Source organism: Carettochelys insculpta, chromosome 2, assembly GCF_033958435.1.
Source record: "Carettochelys insculpta isolate YL-2023 chromosome 2, ASM3395843v1, whole genome shotgun sequence".
Lineage (NCBI taxonomy): Eukaryota > Metazoa > Chordata > Testudines > Carettochelyidae > Carettochelys > Carettochelys insculpta.
Window position 1 is genome coordinate 238,174,576 of NC_134138.1, and position 19,241 is coordinate 238,193,816.

At 45.5% G+C, this 19,241-nt stretch overlaps 2 protein-coding genes across 7 annotated transcripts in view; one reads left to right on the top strand and one right to left on the bottom strand.

Moving 5' to 3' along the window:
• DBF4 (DBF4-CDC7 kinase regulatory subunit) overlaps window positions 1-15,650 on the bottom strand; it is a 56,066-nt gene extending 40,416 nt beyond the window's left edge. For 3 of the 4 annotated variants that reach the window (XM_074984776.1, XM_074984775.1, XM_074984773.1), the window contains exons 1-3: window positions 15,418-15,521; window positions 15,005-15,099; window positions 5,449-5,624 (exon numbers count right to left, since the gene is read on the bottom strand). In XM_074984776.1, coding sequence (XP_074840877.1) covers window positions 5,449-5,624; window positions 15,005-15,050 — 222 coding nt within the window. In that variant the 5' untranslated portion in view covers window positions 15,051-15,099; window positions 15,418-15,521. The other variant, XM_074984774.1, reaches the window with a different exon arrangement.
• The window catches only part of SLC25A40 (solute carrier family 25 member 40), a 51,226-nt gene continuing 47,592 nt past the window's right edge, over window positions 15,608-19,241 (top strand). For 2 of the 3 annotated variants that reach the window (XM_074984781.1, XM_074984779.1), the window contains exon 1: window positions 15,608-15,695. The gene's annotated coding sequence lies outside the window, so the exon portion shown is untranslated. Of the gene's footprint in view, window positions 15,696-15,729; window positions 15,790-19,241 lie in introns of those variants that run through there. The other variant, XM_074984780.1, reaches the window with a different exon arrangement.

Genomic DNA, 19,241 nt, shown 5'->3' on the forward strand with positions numbered 1-19,241 from the left:
CTAGAGCTGCGCATGGGGGTGTTGAGCTGAAGCCAGAGCCGGAGCCATGTGTTGGTGGTGATCCACCAGGGGCATTGAACCAGGGCTGGGGAGGTTGAGCCAGAGTTTTGCCTGATGGGTGGTAAACTAGAGCCAGAGGCAGGGGTGGGGGTGAGCAGGAGGGTGAGCGGAGCTGAAGGGGGTGGGTGGGGGGCCGCTAAACTGTGGCCATGCAGTGCTTAGGGGGTTGAGCCAGGGCCAGGGAGGAGGGAGTTAAGCACAACTGGAAATTGCACATTTCCAGGGTTTACTGGAAGAATCAGGGATCAGACATGTAAGAGCAGGGTTGTGTACTCTGAGACCTTACTGTACTTAGATTTTCAGAAAGCCTTTTACAAGGTCCCTCACCAAAAGCTCTCAAGCAGAGTAAGCTGTTATAGGTTAAGAGGGAAAGTCTTCTTGGGGAATGGTAACTGATTAAAAGGAAGAAAACAAAAAGGTAGGAATAAATGGTTAGTTTTCAGAATGGAGAAGGATAAGGGGTGGTGTCCCACAGGATCTATACTGGGACCAGTCCTGTTCAACATTCATAAGTGATATTGGAAAAGGGGCACACAACAAGTGGCAACACTTGCAGATGATGCAAAACTACTCAATATAGTCAGCTTCTGACTTAATAAGAGCTACAAAAGGATCTCTGGAAACAGAGTGACTGAATAACAAAATGGTACATGAAATCCAATACTGATAAATGTAAAGAAATGCACATTTGAAAACATAATCCCAACTACACAAATAAAATGGTGACATCTAAATTAGATGTAACCACTCAAGAAAAAAATCTCGGCATAACTGTGTGGAGATCTCTGAAAAATCACTCAATGTGCACCAGAAGCCAAAAAAGCAAAAATGGTGGGAATCATTAAGGGATAAATAATCAAACAGAAAATATCATACTGTCTCTATATAACTACATGGTATACCCACGCCTTGAATACTCCCTGAAGATGTGACTGCCTCATCTCAAAAGAGATTCATTGGAATGGGAAAAGGTTCAGAAAAGGTCAACAAAAATTATTAGGGATATGGAGCAGCTTCTATATCAGCAGAGATTAATAAGACTGGGACATTTCATCTTAAAAAGAAACAACTAAGAGTGAAGTCTATAACATCATGACCAATGTACAGAAAGCAGATAAGGTTATAACACAAGAACTAGGGGTCAGCAAATTAAATTAAGAGGCGGCAGGTTTAAAACAAAGTAAAGGAAGTATTTCTTTACCCAATGCAGTCAATTTGTGAAAGTCCTTGCCAGAAGATATTGTGAAGGCCAAGACTATAACAGGATTTAAAAATGAACTAAATAAATTTATGGAAGACAGGTCCATCAGCCGCTGTTAGTCAGGATGGTATCCCTAGCCTGTTTGCCAGAAGCTGGGAATCAGCGAAGCGGAGGGATCACTTGATGATTACCTGTTCTGGTCATTCTCTCTGGGGCACCTGGCACTGCTTGAAGATGGGATACTGGGTCAGACCAAAGTTAGCCTAATATGGACATCCTTATGCTATGGGCTCTTACATTGGTGAAGAGAAATAGAAATTAAGACTCACTAAGTGCAAATCTAGCAGAGCATGTGACTTTAATTTTAAATAGATATGTACAAAATTTATAAAAATCTCTTTAATAAGAGGAAACAAAACGCATGCACAGCAAGTCAACGATGCCACATATAAAAAAAATACGTAATCATGTTTGTTCTTGTAAGAATCATTTTCCTATAGCCCTATTCTCCATTTTAGCCCTTTAGACTATCATCACTTTCTACATTCCATATCAATTTAGCCTGTAAGATGGTTAGGGCAGGTAAGGTCTTTTTGTCAGCTCACAGAGCCTAGGCTAGCTCACTGTAGTCCTAGCTCGAAAAAGTAAGTTATGAAAGTTGCGTTGCATAAATTGAGTAACTTATTCTGAGGCATCGACACTGCACCAGAGTTCAAAATAAGTGCTTAATTCAAACGCCCCAGTTACCCTGGTACTACGAGGGTTACAGGGAATTAAACACCACACTCAAAATAGCCCTGTAATTTTGAACATGGTGTTTGGGCATGCAGTTTATATTTTGGGGCAGAGGCTCCCACTCCCAGTCCCACTGCTGTGGGGCAGGCTAGGGCTCAGGATCCCAGCTTGACAGACTCCTGGACCCCACTGCCGCGAGGCAAGGAGGGACTCAGGCTCTCAGCTCGCTCTGTGCTGCTGTGAGGGTGGGGTGGGGGCTGCAGTTCCTGGCCCCAGAAGCTTCCTCATCCCCACTGCCAGAGGGCAGGAGGGGGCTTGCGCTCTGAAGCATGCAGCATGCCCCTTGGCCCTCGCTGCTGCTAGGCAGGTGGGGTCTTTTGACTCCTAGCCCTGTGCTGCCATGGGGCAGGTGGTGGCTGCATCTCCCAGCTTTTGCAGGGGAGCCCTAGGGGAGGAAGGCTGGGGCTGCAGCAGCCCCAGAGGACAGGGCTGTCTGATTGCAGAAGCCCTGGACCTCCACATAAACAGCAAATTCTTTTGTTTGGGACCTCCACCAGATAAGGGAGATGCAACCTGTACAACAATTAAATTAGCTGATGTAACAAAATTCAATTCACATATCTGTAGCCATTAAAACATTCTGAAAAAGCTGATAGGGTAAGCAGCTCCTGTTAACAGAAGCATTTACAGGGAACTAAACGTTTGTACTGCTCGGGCTCTTATGCAGAATTCAACTAATCCAGTTCCTGTGAACTTAGGCGTTTCACTGCTTTCTGTGTGAAAACTATATCTTGTGTTCAGCTTGGAGCAAATTGTTTCTTCAGATCAAAAATGTAAGAAGATTTAAAAAAATTAATAGGATTTCACAAAATTTATTTAATCATTGAGAATTTGCAAATATTTAATATATTCTTTGAAATGATATTTAATTAAAATGTACATTTCAATCATATTCCAAAGGTTGAAATCTGGATCCCACAACAATACAATCACCTGATCAAATAACTGCTAAGTTAACTTCCAAAAACTGCTAACCTACTTTGACTTTCAAGAAGTTGTAGTAAAGAAGGCACAATGTATGAGTAGGTACAAATATAATCATTTTTCCTGTGCCATAAGGGTGCATGGTGCTCCACAGTCAGGAAGAATCCAGACCCTGACCTGAACACTAACTCTGCTCTAAGATACACTGCTGTAAATCAGAAGCAGTTCCATTGATGTCATTAGTCAAGTCAAATTCTTACATGTGTAATAAACTGAGACCAGTATTTGGCCTCACTGTTTAGCTGTGACACTAAGAATGGATGAGCCACAGTAAGAGGATTAATGCACGAGATGGTGGTGGAGGGAGACCTCAGTATTAGGAGTAAAAGCTAATGTGGAATCATAATGACATAATTCAAATAATCACATTAGTTTAAGATGGTACGTTATGTGTTAAAGTAAGGCTCAAATCCTTCAAAATATGCTTAAGTTCACATGACTACTCGTGCATAAAGTTAACGCCACACAAAGCTTTGCAGGACTGGGCCCTAAAATAAATGGCATTTGTATGTTTTGTTGCAAGCTTGTGGTGGTAATCAGGTTGAAGGGAAGGAAGGAAGGAAGGAAGGAAGGAAGGAAGAACAGCTCATAGGAGTAAAAACAGTACCTGAAGAAATAGAGAAGATAGAGGAAGGAGAGAGGGAATGGAGACAGCAAAAGAAGCCAAAAATGTCAGTGCACTTTTTAACTTGATAGAGAAATGAATCAACCTTCCCGACAAATTTCTGATTTTACTAACTAAAGAATTAAGTACAAATATCCACTTTAGCAATCTAAATCTATAAAACACTAAGTAAGAAATTTAGCAATACGTAAATAAGATCAGCAGCAGAATCTGGACCTTTAGATTCACAGCAAAGACTACCTCTTAGGGAAGCAAAATAACTGGTAGCAATGGAAGCCTGTTATCCTCTGCATAAACCAGAGTGCTGGGTTAAGACACATATAGGCTATGTTTACGCTAGAGGATTTTGTCAACAAAACAAGTGCTTTGTTGACAAAACCCAGGCAGTGTCCACACTAATAAATACGTTTTGTTGTCAGTAACTCAGCAGAACACAGCACTTTTTGTCAACAGTCTTCTGCCTCTCTGCCAGGAGGCAAAAAAACATTTGTCTACAGATTCTGTAGACCAAAAGCAAGTCTGCATGCCCTGGGGGGGGACCTTTTGTCGATGGAACAGTCCTCCATGGTGCAATCACAGCTCTATGCTCTCTGCCTCCTGGGACTCTTAGAGGTGTAGGGAAACTTGGAAACCCTGTGGCAGGAAGCCGAGAGAATGGAAGCAGCAGAGCCACAACCCGCTCTTGTCCATGCCCTTTCAGACATTCCCCAGCACCTCCCGGGCCCATGGCTGACAGTCAGCAACCCCATGATGCTGCAGAGCTATCAGGGTAGCTGCAGGAGGGGTCCCAGGAGCTCCCTCCGGGGCAGCAAAACCATAGGCCCCCTCATGGACCATGCCCAAGATCTAGGACTTCAAGGGGCTCTGGGTCAAGGAGGCCATTCTCCTGGACTCCACCACCAAGAGGCGAAATGCCCCGGCCTATACCCAGCTTGCTATCGCCTTGTCAGCACAGGGCCACCCCACCCAGACTATGGGGCAAGTCTGGGCAACAGTAAAGGAGCTGGTCCCAGGATACACTTTTACCACTACACCCTCATACGCTTTGAATTCAACTCATGTCACTTCCCCACTTCTTGTTGAACAAGAAATATGGCAGGGACAAGCAATTTCAGGGCAATACCTACCTAACTCTTGAAGCTCTGGGCTGAAGCATGCTACGGAAACATTTGGAGAATATAGCTCCCAAATTCCAATAAGTCTCTGGCGATTATTTATGAAAAAAAGATTTTGAGGCTCACTACTTGACCAAACTTAAGCAAAATTTAATGAGAACTGCAAAAAAAAATCACATTCCAGGCACCGGTGTGACTTCCTTACCAAAGTCTAGTGGAAGCATGAAGACACAAGAGCTTCTCAATGAAGCTGTGGTACTATGATTTTAAAACATTGGAAAACATCTTATTTTCTCTCATCTCATTTTTGGAAAAGACTGAAACTACTAAATAAAAATTCAGCCTGAAGCAGAATCCCAGCACAGAAAACTTCAATTAAAATGGTTATACATAGACAAAGCTATAGGCAACTGAAAACAATGTCTTAAAGTGGAAAGTATTGGAAAACCTTAACATTATAAGGAATGTTACCAGTTTCATCTATAATGAGAAAATTCTTTTAACGTTAAGCTAAAAATTCACTGTAAAGATAACACATAGAAAATGAAATTACTTGACAACCACTTTTTATTATTTTTAACCATGTATAGACAGAAGATCTTTTCCCAATACATTATAAAGAACCTGCATATTATTTTTCCCATTTTGTAAACACATTCTTAACTTACCCCTCCTAGGTCCTTAAGCTCCTTCTCTAATTTTTCGGAGATCACATTAGATGGAATATCAAGATAAAACACTTTCCCAGTAAGAGGCTTATATTTAGATTTCTCTGTCTTTGTTGAATCTTTTTTTGAAGTTTTCAGAGAAGTTTTATTTTTTTCTGTTTTTCCTTGTGCAGTACCTGGTGACAAAATGGAAGAGAATTTGAATAGTATTATATTTTACATGTGTGTTTTCCACAATACTTTTTCAACTGTAAGGTCAAATTTAAGCAGGGAGCGGAAGGGAAGGATAATCCAAAGATATTGCATGAGCAGGATACATTTTTGAAAAACTGTGACCCAAAAACATACAAGAAAGACGACCTTCTGAAAATTATAATACATTTAGCCTCTAACAACACATTAGTTCATTTTTCAGAAGACATTTTGATGCTGTAGCCAGACATGAAGCCCCCATTTGGCCTTTTCTTCTTCTCTCCCCCCCACACTGGGAGAGACAGAGAGAGAAACAAAGAGGAGACAGGCAGCCTTTGATGTCCTGGGAATGCAGGTGTGCTGTCTCGCCCAGCCTCTCTACTATACACAAAAACCAGACAGTGAATGGGCTAGCTAATGGCCACCCTTCTGGCTGATCTCGGTAATTGACATGCCTGATCACTACCCCAGGAAGAATGGGGAATCTCCGCCCATCACCTCCAAAGGTGCCCAATTGTCCAAAATTCACAGGTGCAAATTGAGCCTTGCACCTTCCCTGGGAAACCTGGGGTCCAAACACATTCCTCCCTATTGGCCACTTGAGACCAGGAAGAAGCCTACGTGACAAAAGGGGTATAAGAGGGGTTTGGCAGCCCACCCCCCTTTGAGTTTCAATCACCTACACCTGCTGGCCAGGTTTGGAATTAACTCCCGAGACTGGGGATGCCTGGTTTGTATCTACTTCTTCCCGAGGGATTGAGAGAAAGATTCTGGGTCACACCAGATCTAGGAGGCCGGGGTAAGAATTACACCTGTATTACACTTCTTTCCTATAGGAATTGAGGGAAAGACTGGTTCCACCAGGTTTAAGAGGCAGGGGTGAAAATCCCACCTGTAACGTGCCTTTCTTGTGTACACATTAATTGTATTAGTTTAAGCTAGCTAGTCTGTCTAAAACTTTTCTTAAGTTAAATTGTGTTGTTTCCCCTTTAAAAACCACGAGTACTAACTTGTAGTTTAATCATTTGTCTTAGTTAAATTGTTTCTATCTTTGTATAAATAAAAAGTAACTGTTAAAGCCTCTCTAAGTGTAATTTTCCTCTTGCTGCTGTACCCGAACTAAACACAAACCAAAGAACCCAACCTGCCCTGGCTGCTTCGCGTAGCTGCTGGTGTGGCATCACCCCCTTTGCCCCACCAGACCCTTAGCTGGCACCTGGGCATCAGCTCACAGGTGCCCATCCAAAAAATTTAAAAACAGCACACTAATATTAAAGGGAAGCACTCACCAAAAGCCCCAGTCCATATATATAAGTATGGAATTATTCTCAATGGCTATGTCTACCCTTGCCAAAAACTTCGAAATGGCCATGCAAATGGACATTTTGAAGTTTACTAATGAAGCACTGAAATACATATTCAGCACCTCATTAGCGCACGGGCAGCCACGGCACTTCGAAATTCCCTCATTCCTATCTGCTCATAGGAATAAGGGGACTTCGAAGCAGCTGGGGTCCTTTCAAAAATGAGCCACAACAATTTCGAAGTGCCATGGCCGCCCGCATGGTAATGAGGCGCTGAATATGTATTTCAGTGCTTCATTAGTAAACTTCAAAATGTCCATTTGCATGGCCATTTCGAAGTTTTTGCCTAGTGTAGACACAGCCAATGACTCCAACTGGGTTACTCATATGCTTAAAGTTAAGCATGTCTAAGTGTTTGCAAGAGTGGAGCCTAATTAATTTTCTCTTAGGACATGATCCAAAACCCACTGAGGGCAGCAGAAAGGTTTCCAGTGAATATCACTCTCTTTTATGGTTTATTTTCTTTTATTTTCATAAGCGATATAATAACCTCTTCTCTTTTCACACAATTTACCAAATATTATCTTGTGTCTCTAATCAAGTCCCACTAGAAAATATACTGGTATCTTTAAGGACACACAATGCTCTCGGAACTTAAAGTATCTTTCTTTACTATTCTGATGTAGCAATACCACATTTGGGCAAGGTACCTGAAAAACCAATATTTGAAGGCAAACAAGCTATAAAGAAAATAGATTCTGCTCTGACACTTGACCTCAGGTTTGTTAAAGAGGTAGAAAAATTAAATCCAACACCCATTTAAATAATTGGGAACTGGCTATGGTCCTAAACAAAGGCACAATTTTGAGCTAAACAATCAATAACCACTCAATAATTCTACTTTTCTAAACAGGAAAAGAACTTTAAGGCAATATCCCATTGAAGTAAAAATTTAGAGTCAAATTGCAATCATTCACGGAAAAGCTGTTTCTGCAGGACTTCAAATTAAGCTAGTATAATTGCAAAATTTTAAAAGCTAAACAGCTTTTCAAAATTAATGTTTTTTCTTCTCCTCTGTCAGTCATTTCTATTTAGACTGGAAAATATTTGTGACATGTGTTTTCCCTTCTTATGTGAAGATACACAGCCTAACACAATGGGGATACATATTGGGTGGAAGCCTGTATGTGCTGCCATACTATGACATAATAAAGTTTTAATAGTATTATTGTGGCGCACACAGGAAACTCACATGGGTATTCCAAACAATGCCAGGGTACAAACATCGACATAAGTTTAACTTTATGGCTAGTAGGTTCAATCATAATATTAGCTTTAACAGCAAATTTTTCAAGATGACAAAAATAGCGCTCTTCCTTGAAGACCGTGCAACTTAATATATGCCTAAAACAAACACCACCACAATTTCAGCTGAGCCTTTCAACTGGATATGTGCATATGGGCCTGTGTGGAACCCAGTAGATCCACCCAGACAAACAAAACTGCAAGATTAAAACTTTAAACATGCAAATGAATAGCTTTGATACGTCTTCCACTTGCACTGCCTCAGGCACATCCTTGGAATATCATGAAAGGACAGAGTGAGCAACACCGCCGTCCTCGAGCAAGCTGGTATCCCAAACATGCACACCCTCCTCAGGCAGCGTCGGCTCCGCTTGGTAGGCCACGTCCACAGGATGAATGATGGAAGGATTCCAAAAGACATCCTGTATGGTGAGCTAGCCTCTGGCAAAAGACCTCCCAGACGCCCCCCGTTGCGCTACAAAGATGTCTGCAAGAGAGAACTCAGAGAGGCAGACATCAAGCTAGACAACTGGGAAGAACTAGCAGACGACCGCAGCAGATGGAGGCAGGGGTTACACAAGGGCCTTCAGAAGGGCGAGATGAGGATCAGACAGCGAGCAGAGGAGAAGCAAGCGCACAGAAAGCGCACTAAGGACTTGCCAGACACCCACCACATCTGCAAGAGATGCAGCAAGGACTGTCACTCTCGTGTGGGTCTTCGTAGTCACAGTAGATGCTGTAATGAAGTCCTCAATTGAAACTATAAAGGGCACGATCCATAGTCTATGCAGACTGAAGGATGCCTACTACTCAAGTGATTAGACACACTGAATCCAAACTTGTGATTAGTTTCTCCTTTATGTGAATAGTGTCGAGGATGTTAATAGATTAACTTGTATGAGTAGAGTGTAAAAAAAGTGATCAGGAGCACCTAACAGGGAGTTTGCCTGGGAAAGAATCCTAGAGGAGCTCAGGTGAGTGTGGTATTTGGGGGGCTGTGTTGTGAGCTGGTGGGTTGAATTTCTATCTGTGGTGTGTGTGTGCATTTGTTTCATTTTGCAGTGAGGGGCAGTTTGCATAGCTGCCTGTGTGCCTGAGCATCTGTTTTGCAGAGAGGGGCAATTGGAAAGCGTGTTTGGCAAGTTTGCAAGGTGTGAATTGGGAGAGCTTCCTTCCAGGTGGGCCTTCAAGGGCTGATTAGATTGGAGGCAAAGACTTTGAGCCAGGCCAAACTGGCTAGCAGTTCTATAAGAAGGCAGCCCCAGCAAACCCTGTGAGCAGCACACAGGAGCAGCTAACAGGGAGTTTGTCTGGGAGTTCCCCTTAGGGAGGAGCCCCATATCTGTTTTTACCTTTCTTATATGGTGTTTGTCTTGTGCCCTTCCAGGAGGCACTAGAAACAAATAAGGGATCTTTGTAAAGGGAAAAAATGGAGAGTGATATGACTAGTGAGAGGTCTGTTGTTGTGACCTGCATGCTATATGCCATGTTTTATGTCCTCCCGAACAATAGAAAGGATTTTCTATGTACCAAATGCAAGCTGGTAGCCATTTTAGAAGAGAAGGTTAAAGGACTTGAGGCACAAATATCAACCCTCAGGTCCATTAGAGAGGGTCAAGATTTTCTGGATAGAAGGCAACAGATAATACTGCAGGAACAGCAGGCTACCCAAAACAAGGAGGAGAACTGGAAGCATGTTACCTCCAGAAGGAGAAAACCAGTTCACGTCTCTCCAGTTCCAGTGGAGTTAAGTAACCACTTTCAGCCTCTCTCCACAGGTGATATGGTGGAGATAATTGGGGCTGATACAATCCCTGGGAGGTATCTGAAAGAGTCCCCACAGTTTGGAAGGCATGGGATGCACAGTCCTCAGGATGGGAGTTCTATGACCACCACCCCTAAGAGAAAAAGACGAGTGGTGGTGGTTGGGGACTCCCTCCAAAGAGGGACGGAGTCATCCATCTGCCACCTGGACCTAGAATCCTGGCGAGTTTGCTGCTTCCTGGTGCTAGAATTCGGAATATTACAGAGTCGCTGTACAACTTGTATGGAGCACAAGTGGTCTTCTTGTCTATCCTCCTCATGGAAGGAAGGGGTCTGCGTAGGGATCATCGAATCTCAGAGGTAAATGCGTGGTTGCATAGGTGGTATAGCAGGGAAGGATTTGGTTTCTTTGACCATGGGATTCTGTTTCGTGAACAGGGATTGCTGAGAAGAGATGGGATCCACCACACTAAAAATGAAAGAGCATCTTTGCAGGCAGGCTTGCAAACCTAGTGAGGAGGGCTTTAAACTACGTTTATGGGAGATGACAAGCCCTGAGGTAAGTAGGGAAGGAGGAGGGAACAATCAAGTGGGTTTCCTGGGTAAAGAGGAGAAAGTGGGGCAATTGGCCCCTTCTCTAAGATGCTTGTACACTTATGCCAGAAGCCTTGGGAACAAACAGGAAGAATTAGAGGCCCTGGCACAGTCAAAGTAGTATGAGGTGGTTGGAATAACGGAGACTTGGTGGGATGATTCACATAACTGGAGCATGGTCATGGAAGGTTATAAATTGTTTAGGAAGGACAGACGGGAGAAAAGGAGGAAGAGTTGCGCTCTGTGTGAGGGAGCAGTATGATTGCTCACAGCTCCAGTATAAGGAAGGAGAAAATCCAGTTGAGTGTCTTTGGGTTAAGATTAGAGGTGGAAGTAACAGAGGTGATGTTGTAGTTGGCGTCTGTTATAGACTGCCAGATCAGGCAGATGAGACTTTCTTCAGGCAGCTAAGTGAAGTTTCCAGATCACAGGTCCTGGTTCTCATGGGAGACTTTATCTCATGGGAGACTTTAATCATCCGGACGTTTGTTGGGAGACCAATACATCAGCACACAGACAATCCAGGAAGTTTTTTGGAGAACGTTGGGGATAACTTCTTGGTACAAGTGCTGAAGGAACCGACTGGGGCTGTGCACAACTTGACCTGCTGCTCACAAACAGCGAAGAATTAGTAGAAGAAACAGAAGTGGAAGGGAACCTGGGCTGCAGCGACCGTGATATCGTAGATTTCATGATCCGGACAAAAGAAAGAAAGGTGAGCAGTAACATATAGGCCCTTGATTTCAGAACAGCAGACTTTAACTCCCTGAGAGTATGCATGAGCAGGATCGCTTGGGAAACAAAGATGAAGGGAAAAAGAGTTAAAGAAAACTGGCAGTATTTTAAAGAAGTCTCACTGAAGACACAGGAACGAACAGTCCCGCTGCATAGTAAGAAATGCAAACATGGTAGGCAACCAGCTTGGCTGAACAGAGAAATCCTTAAGTCAGGTTAAATTCAAAAAGGATGCATACAAGAAATGAAAACGTGGACAGTTGAGTAAGGAGGAGTATAAACATACGGCTGGAGAATGCCGGGCAGTAATCAGGAAAGCAAAAGTACAATTGGAACTGCAGCTGGCAAGGGATGTGAAGAATAACAAGAAGGGATTCTACAGGCATGTGAACAATAAACGGGTTGTCAGAGAAGGTGTGGGGCCATTACTGGATGAGGGAGGTAACCTAGTGACAGATGATTCAGGAAAAGCTGAAGTACTCAATACTTTTTTTTGCCTCAGTCTTCACGGACAAAGGCAACCTCCACATGACGGTCCTAGACAATGCAGTTTGGGAAGGTGGAGGGCAGCCATCTGTGGGGAAGAAACAAGTTCTGAGCTATCTAGGAAAAACTAGATGTGCACAAGCCCATGGGTCTGGATTTAATGCACCCCAGGGTACTGAGGGAATTGGCAGAGCTCATTGCCCTTGAAGACTCTTGGAGATCAGGGGAGATACTGGATGACTGGAAGAAGGCAAACGTAGTGCCCATGTTTAAAAAACGAAAGAAGGACAATCCAGGGAACTATAGACCTGTCAGCCTTACCTCAATCCCTGGGAAAATAATGGAGGGAATCCTCAAGGAATCCATTTTGGAGCACTTGGAAGAGGGGAAGCGATCAAAAGTAGCCAACATGGATTCACCAGGGGCAAGTCCCGCCTGACCAATCTGATTAGCTTCTATGGCGAGGTAACAAGCTCTGTGGACATGGGGAAGTCAGTGGATGTGATATGCCTCGACTTCAGGAAGGCTTTTGATATGGTCTCCCACAACATTCTTGTCCATACGTTAAGGAAATACAGATTGGATCCTTGGACTACAAGATGGATAGAAAGCTGGCTTGATGGTCGGGCCTAATGGCTCAATATCTGGATGGCGGTCTGTTTCAAGAGGAGTGCCGCAAGGCTTGGTTCTGGGGCTGGTGTTATTCAACATCTTTATTAAGGACCTGGATGAGGGACTGGACTGCACCCTCAGCAAGTTTGCAGATGACACAAAAGTAGGGGGAGAGGTAGATTCATTGGAGGGTAGCGAGAGAATCCAGAGGGACCAGGATAAATTGGAGGACTGGGCCAAAAGAAATCTGATGTGGTTCAATAAGGAGAAGTGTAGAGTCCTGCACCTGGGGCAGAAGAATTCCAAGCATTGTTACAGGCTGGGGCTGGGGCTGACTGGCTCAGCAGCAGTACGATGGAAAGGGACCTAGGGGTTATGGTGGACGAAAGGCTGGATATGAGTAAACAGTATGGCCTTGTAGCCAAGAAGGCTAACGGCATACTAGAGTGCATTAGGAGGAGCATTTCGAACAGATCTAGAGAAGCAGATCTTTATTCGGCACTGGTGAGGCCACATCTGGAATATTGTGTCTAGTTTTGGGCCCCCCAGTATAAAAAGGATGTGGATTTGTGGGAGCAGGTTCAGTGAAGGGCAACAAAAATGATTAAGGGTCTGGAGCACAAGAACTATGAGGATAGGCTGAGGGATTTGGGCTTGTTTCGTTTACAGAAGAGAAGACTTCGAGGTGATTTAATAGCAGCCTTCAACTTCCTGAAGGGGAGCTCTAAAGAGGAGGGTGAGAAACTGTTCTCAGTGGTGGCAGATGGCAGAACAAGCAGCAATGGTCTGAAGTGGAAGAAGGAGAGGTGCAGGCTAGATATTAGGAAAAACTACTTCACCAGGAGGGTGGTGAAGCATTGGAATGTGTTGCCTAGAGAGGTGGTGGATTCTCCATCCCTTGAGGTTTTTAAGTCCTGGCTGGGATGACTTAGTGGGGGTTGATCCTGCTTGAAGCAGCAGGCTGGACTAGATGACTTCCTGAGGTCTCTTCCAGCCCTGTGATTCTGTGAAACCATAAAATTTCACACTTTCCATGTACCATATAATTTAAAATCAAAGGTAGGCTCTCTCAAAAAGCAGTAGGGAGGGGGCTGTAACTTTAGCTTGCAACCACACAAAGTTCATGATTCTGTGAGATGATCCATCCAAGATGTAAACTGTCTCCTTTAGTAAAGGCAGACCATGCACCTGTACAGAACCCCACTGATTATAAAAGACCTTACCCTGAGAGATGGGCAGGAAATGATGTCCCTGGCCTCCGTTTGTCAAAAGGTGTGAATGGGAGACAGGGATCCCTTGATTACAGGTTGCACCTCTGGGACCTCAGAAGTTCCAGATGATGGATTTTGCTGGCCCAGTCCCTGGCTGCTCCATTGGCCTGTCACAGTTGGCTCCCCGCCCCAATGGGGCTAGGGGATGCCAGTGCCACAGCCCCCCACAGTGAGGCCAGGGGACGCTGGTGCCCTGGCCTCCCATAGGGCTGCTGAAGGATGCCGGTGCCCTGGCCCCCCATGGGGCTGCCCCATGCAGGGCTGCCAGAAGGTCAGCCTGAGTGCCCTCCTGCTCCATGAGCATCCCTTGTCCTGGTGGACAGGGATGTTGTGGGACCAGAGAATTACCGTTTGTGGAGATGAACAGAACAGGTACAGGTTGCATCTCCCCCACCACCCCCCGCCAGCACCTGGCATGGGCCATTGCCAGAAAACATGATACCCAGCTAGGTGAACCTTTGGTCCAATCCAGTATGACCATTCTTATGTGAATCAGCTTGCAAAACTAGGTCCATAAAGGAAAAATGCAAAGGCAGCTAGTTAATTATCTAGGTTACCTTAATACCAGAAATTAACAAAACAAACACATTTTTAATACCAAAGGCCTTATTCCTGCATGCTCCTCTGTGAAGATGGACCTGCTGGCAGGCCCAGTCATATCAATGGGGGAAGGGAGTAAAGAGCAGTTTACAGGGCCTAGGCCTAATTTGCTTTCTTCTACCACTTGCTTATTTTTAGCATTTAAGACACCTTGTACAATGAAACTAACCAGTTTCACTTTTTTCTACTCAGTTTCACTTTTTGTTTTCATGTATCAGCATAAAAGAATACTGAGCTTCCAATATCACAGAGAAAAGCTTTTAAACCATTTAAAGCATTTCAGTTGTCTTGTGAATCTTCTGTTCCTGGAAGATGGTGCTGTTTGCAAATACAGCACAGATATTTATCCATTTTGAGTCCTGAGCTTTTGTTAATATTGCTTCAGTGGGACACCTGAACAAATAACATTCATCATTATTTAAGCATTTGTGGGAAATGGTGCATCAGGCTAAGCCATGCTCCTAGATCCACAAGCACACCTGGAGACAAAATGCTGAATTGGAGCCTCCTCCAAGGGATGAATTACATTGCTCGCTTATCATGTGAAGGACTTGAGAACAACAGCTCCCAGTTAACAATTTACCCACATTAACTTGTTAAAAACCCTTTACAGCAACTCAATGAAATTTACAATCACTGAACTGCTTCCCCCCCCCAAGAGCTGAAGGTCAGAGGGAAAAAGCCACCACCTACGTGTAACGCGTCCTTTATTGCTAATCTTCATGGCACTGGGTTTCATTTTCCTGGGAGTCACATTTTTCCCTCCACCTTCCTCCGAAGGTTCGGCCCTGCAGGAGAAACAGAGATTAACCCCCCGAGAAAGGCGGCCAGGGCACGCTCCCCGCCCCGAGTTACTGCCCCGGCTCCCATTCCCCGCACTGCTGCTGCTTCCAACTCCCCAGCACCCCCCCCGCGCTCCCCCTTGCCACGGTCACCCCTCCCCGCCCCATCCCCATTGCGCTGCTCCCCCGGGACCCCGTCCCTCTCTTGCCAGTCACCCCCTCCGCTCCCGCTCTCCCAACGGTCACTCTTGCTCCAATTCTCGCTTCCCCTCCCCCACCAACGGTCGCCCCCGCCTCTCCCTGTGAGCGCCACCACTCCCCTACCCCGCTCTCCCAGCTGCTCCTGGCCCTCGCCGCGGGCGGCTCTAAAGCGGCTAGCCAAGGCCGAACCCCCTCTTCCCGGCCCAGCGTGACCGGCGCGCTTTCCCGCTTCACTAGTCCAACCTCCGCAGCAGGGGCCGGGCGTAGCTTGGGCTCCCTGACTAGCACCGCCTCCTGAGGAGGCGCCAAGACGCGGCGCTGCCCGGCGCAGAGCAGCGAAGGCGAGCGTGAGGCGGACGCCGTGCGGGGGCCTCTTGGGGCTGCAGCGGCCCCTCCTCCCGGTACGGGGCAGGGCGCGGGGGAAGGATGGCCTCGCGGGACGAGCTTTCCGAGAGGGGCTGCAGCTGTGGGAGGCACCGGTCCCGGAGCGGGGAAGTGAGCGACGTTGTCTCTCGGTTGCTGCAGCCCTGAGGGGAGGAGCGGGGATTGTAGTCGGTAGTGGTGGCATGTGGGGGGAGTGGGGCTAGGGTCACTAGTGGCTGTCAGGGAACCACAGACCCCGGTGTGGAAAGACAGAACACGCTTGATTAACACACAGCTGTGGGGAAGCCTTAAAAGAAGACTTCGTATACAGTACGCCTGCAGCAACTTTTATACTCTTAGTTACACAAAGAATACAATACCTAAGCCCAGCAGCCATGGCTGAAAGCAACAGCGCTGTCTTTGTCTTAAGTAAGAGAAATTAAGTGTTCTTGCGAGGACGCCATCTCATCCCTCAGCAACTAAACTACATCAGACCGCTTTCAGTCAGTCTGTTAGCAGTCATGTGACCCAGGCAGCTTTCCTCGGTCACAGACCAGCATCCAGCACTTTCTGTACACAGATATGCTTTCATATAGTGAGTGGTGATGTGGGGGGAGGGGGACTACAGACAGTAATGGGGGATGGTGTCGAGGCGGGGAGAAGGCGTCGGGGCGTGATTGGCTAACTACTCTATAGTTGAAAAACACACTCTGCCTGCCCTACCACCACCTCAAAGACAAGGCCTCAGAAACTTCAGCCCTGGAAACTGAAGGGGTATAAGAAGCAATCAAATTCACATCCTTGCATAGGCTGCATCTACACTGTGAGATAAAATCCATTTCAAGTTAGTTAGCCTGATTTTTACCAGTGTCTGTCCTCACTGTAAATTACATTAGCTCGATTTATGGACTGCTAAAATCGACATAAAATGGAAGTAACCTGCCAGGCGTGGCATTCTATGTGAATTTTAGAATCCAAATGAAGGGTAGTGAGGATGCTGCATGTGTTTAAATCGAATTCCTTAGCCTCCAGAGGTGTCCCATATGTGCCCCATAATGCACCACCATCATCTGCTCTGGCCTCTTACATTTCCACTGCTCTCAGTTGCATAGGAATTATGCACCAGGACCATTAGAATTCGGCACCAGCAAGCCTGTGGCTGTAGGGTCATGAGAGGCTGAAAGATCTTTTTCTTTGCTAGGAGCGCAGCTATGGGGTCTGTGCTTCTGTGTATACCCCTGCTAGCTGCCTTTATTTTTTTTTTCTGCGCTGCCTGGTGCCAGCTGCTGGCCTCCGGTATCATCTGTCAGCTAGGCTGTGGGTGAGGTTCGTGCCTGGTAGTACGAGAAACTTCTTTTCAGCCATTTACCTGTTGTCCTGACCCCCACGTTCCCTCCCCTCCCTACCCTCGGAGGTGCCACACAGTCTGAAATATTCCTGCACCCAGCCACATCACATGGCTTGACCCTGAACCAATAAAAGGACATGCTGCGCAAGGTGCCAGCCAGATTGCATGCGGTGAGGGTCACAGTTTTGGGGGGCTGGCTGTAGCTGCAGTTGTTTTAGCTGTCAAGGGGGACATCTCCCTTGGTGGTCACAATTTTGAGGGGCTGGCTGTAGCCGGGGGTCTTGTAATCACCATAGGGACGTCTCCCTCAGCAGTCATGATTGTCAGGGGCTGGCTGTAGTTGGGGCTCTTTTAGCTGCTTGGGGAATGTCTCCCTCTGTGCTCACAATTTTGAGGGGCTGGCTGTAGCTCGGGCTCTTTTACTGCCTGGGGGTTGTCTCCCTCGGCAGTCACAATTTTGAGGGGCTGCCTGTAGCTGGGGCTCTTTTAGCCCCCTGGGGGAAGTATCCCTTGGTGGTCATATTTTTAAGGGGCTGGCCGTAGCTAGGGGTCATGTAGCTGCCCCGAGCCATACATGTCTCAATGAAGGCAATGTATTAGCTATACAGTTACTACAGTTGTCAAAGTAATGCTTGCAGCTGGGCATATTCGTGTCCTAAGGGTCTTCTTTTCCATGTGCAAACATGGCTGTAGTCTGGGGTATTCTAGCCTGATGAATCATTTGAGTTTCAGTGTAACAACTGTGTCTACTTTGACATAAGGGTCTTATTTTTCAGATGACCTAAATCCAGATTTCAAGTCTGAGAGAGGTCCCATGGGCGGTCACAATTTGCGTGGCTGTCAACTGGGTACCGTCTTTTAACTGCCCCCGCCCATTACTGATGATTCATTTGAGTTTCAGTGTAACAACCACATCTACATAAACATACTTAACATGACAAGGGAAGTTGGGGAATGAATGTGGGAATATGGCATCATATACCCACATCTGCTTGTGGGGCCAGAATGCAATGGGGCTCAGAGAACTGTGGAATAGGTTCCCACAATACACTGCAGCAGCATTCAATTTAAGCTACTTGTGGGTGGTGGCAGTAAGTCAATTTTGTGGGGAACATGTGGGAAGCTGAAGATGCTCAAAAGCGAATGGATAAAACCCAGTGTTAAGAAATTGGAGGCTGAAGAGAATTTGCTCTCTCTACAGAAAAGCTCCTTCACCCGAAGACATAGTCCCCTTTAGGACCGTCAGCCTCTACTACAGTCCCTCCTCCCCAAGGCAGTGCTTACCCACTTCCCACATACAGACACCAAGTTTCCACACTAGTGACTATAGCCCCTGCGCCTTCTCCCCTCAGGCACCATACCCCACTAATAACTATAGCTCCCCACACCATCACCCCCTAGTGCCTGTAGCCCTGCTCCCCCCTTCACTAGGGCTGTCAGTTAATTGCAGTTATCTCCCATGATTAACTCTAAGACAGTGATTAATCATGATTCATTTTTTTATCACAGTTAAAAACAGTCAAATGTTTTTGGAACTTTTTTGTGTTTACAAATATTGGTTTTAGTCATAACACAGAATACAAAGTGTACAGTGCTCACTTTATTTTATTTTTATTACAAATATTTGCACTGCTAAAATAATAAAATAAATATCATTTTTTTCAGTTCACTTCATGCAAGAGCTGTAGTTCAAGCTCTATATTAGTGGTTCTCAAAATTTTCAGTAACACAGCACACTCCAGTGAGACAAACGATTCCATGGCACACCCACTTTTTTCACCTGAATCATTTGCTTATAAACATCACATTTAGTTATATTTACTATGGTTATGATTGTACTAGAGAGGTTTGCAACATAGAGCATACAACAAGCTAAACAAGGATGAAATGTGTTAATGTTTCAAATCCACCACAAAATACACCATCTTAGACAGGAAGCACAGACACATTTTACAAATCTTCTCAACAACATGCTGGGGATGTTGAATATAAATGAGTAACCACTGAAAATTTCAGTGGCTACTTGATTACACGCAGGTGGAGGAGATGGCTCCAGAAAGCAGGCTCCTGTCCCTGCCAGCCTTTGGAGCTGGGATGTGGCATTTAAACTGTGTTCCAGCTCCAACAGGCTCCTGTCTGCCTTCCCTCCCTCCATCTTGCCACAGCAGGGTGTGGGAGCGGGCTCCCACCAGCTCATTTGGACCAGAAAGCAGAATTTTAGCTGCCTCCAGACTTG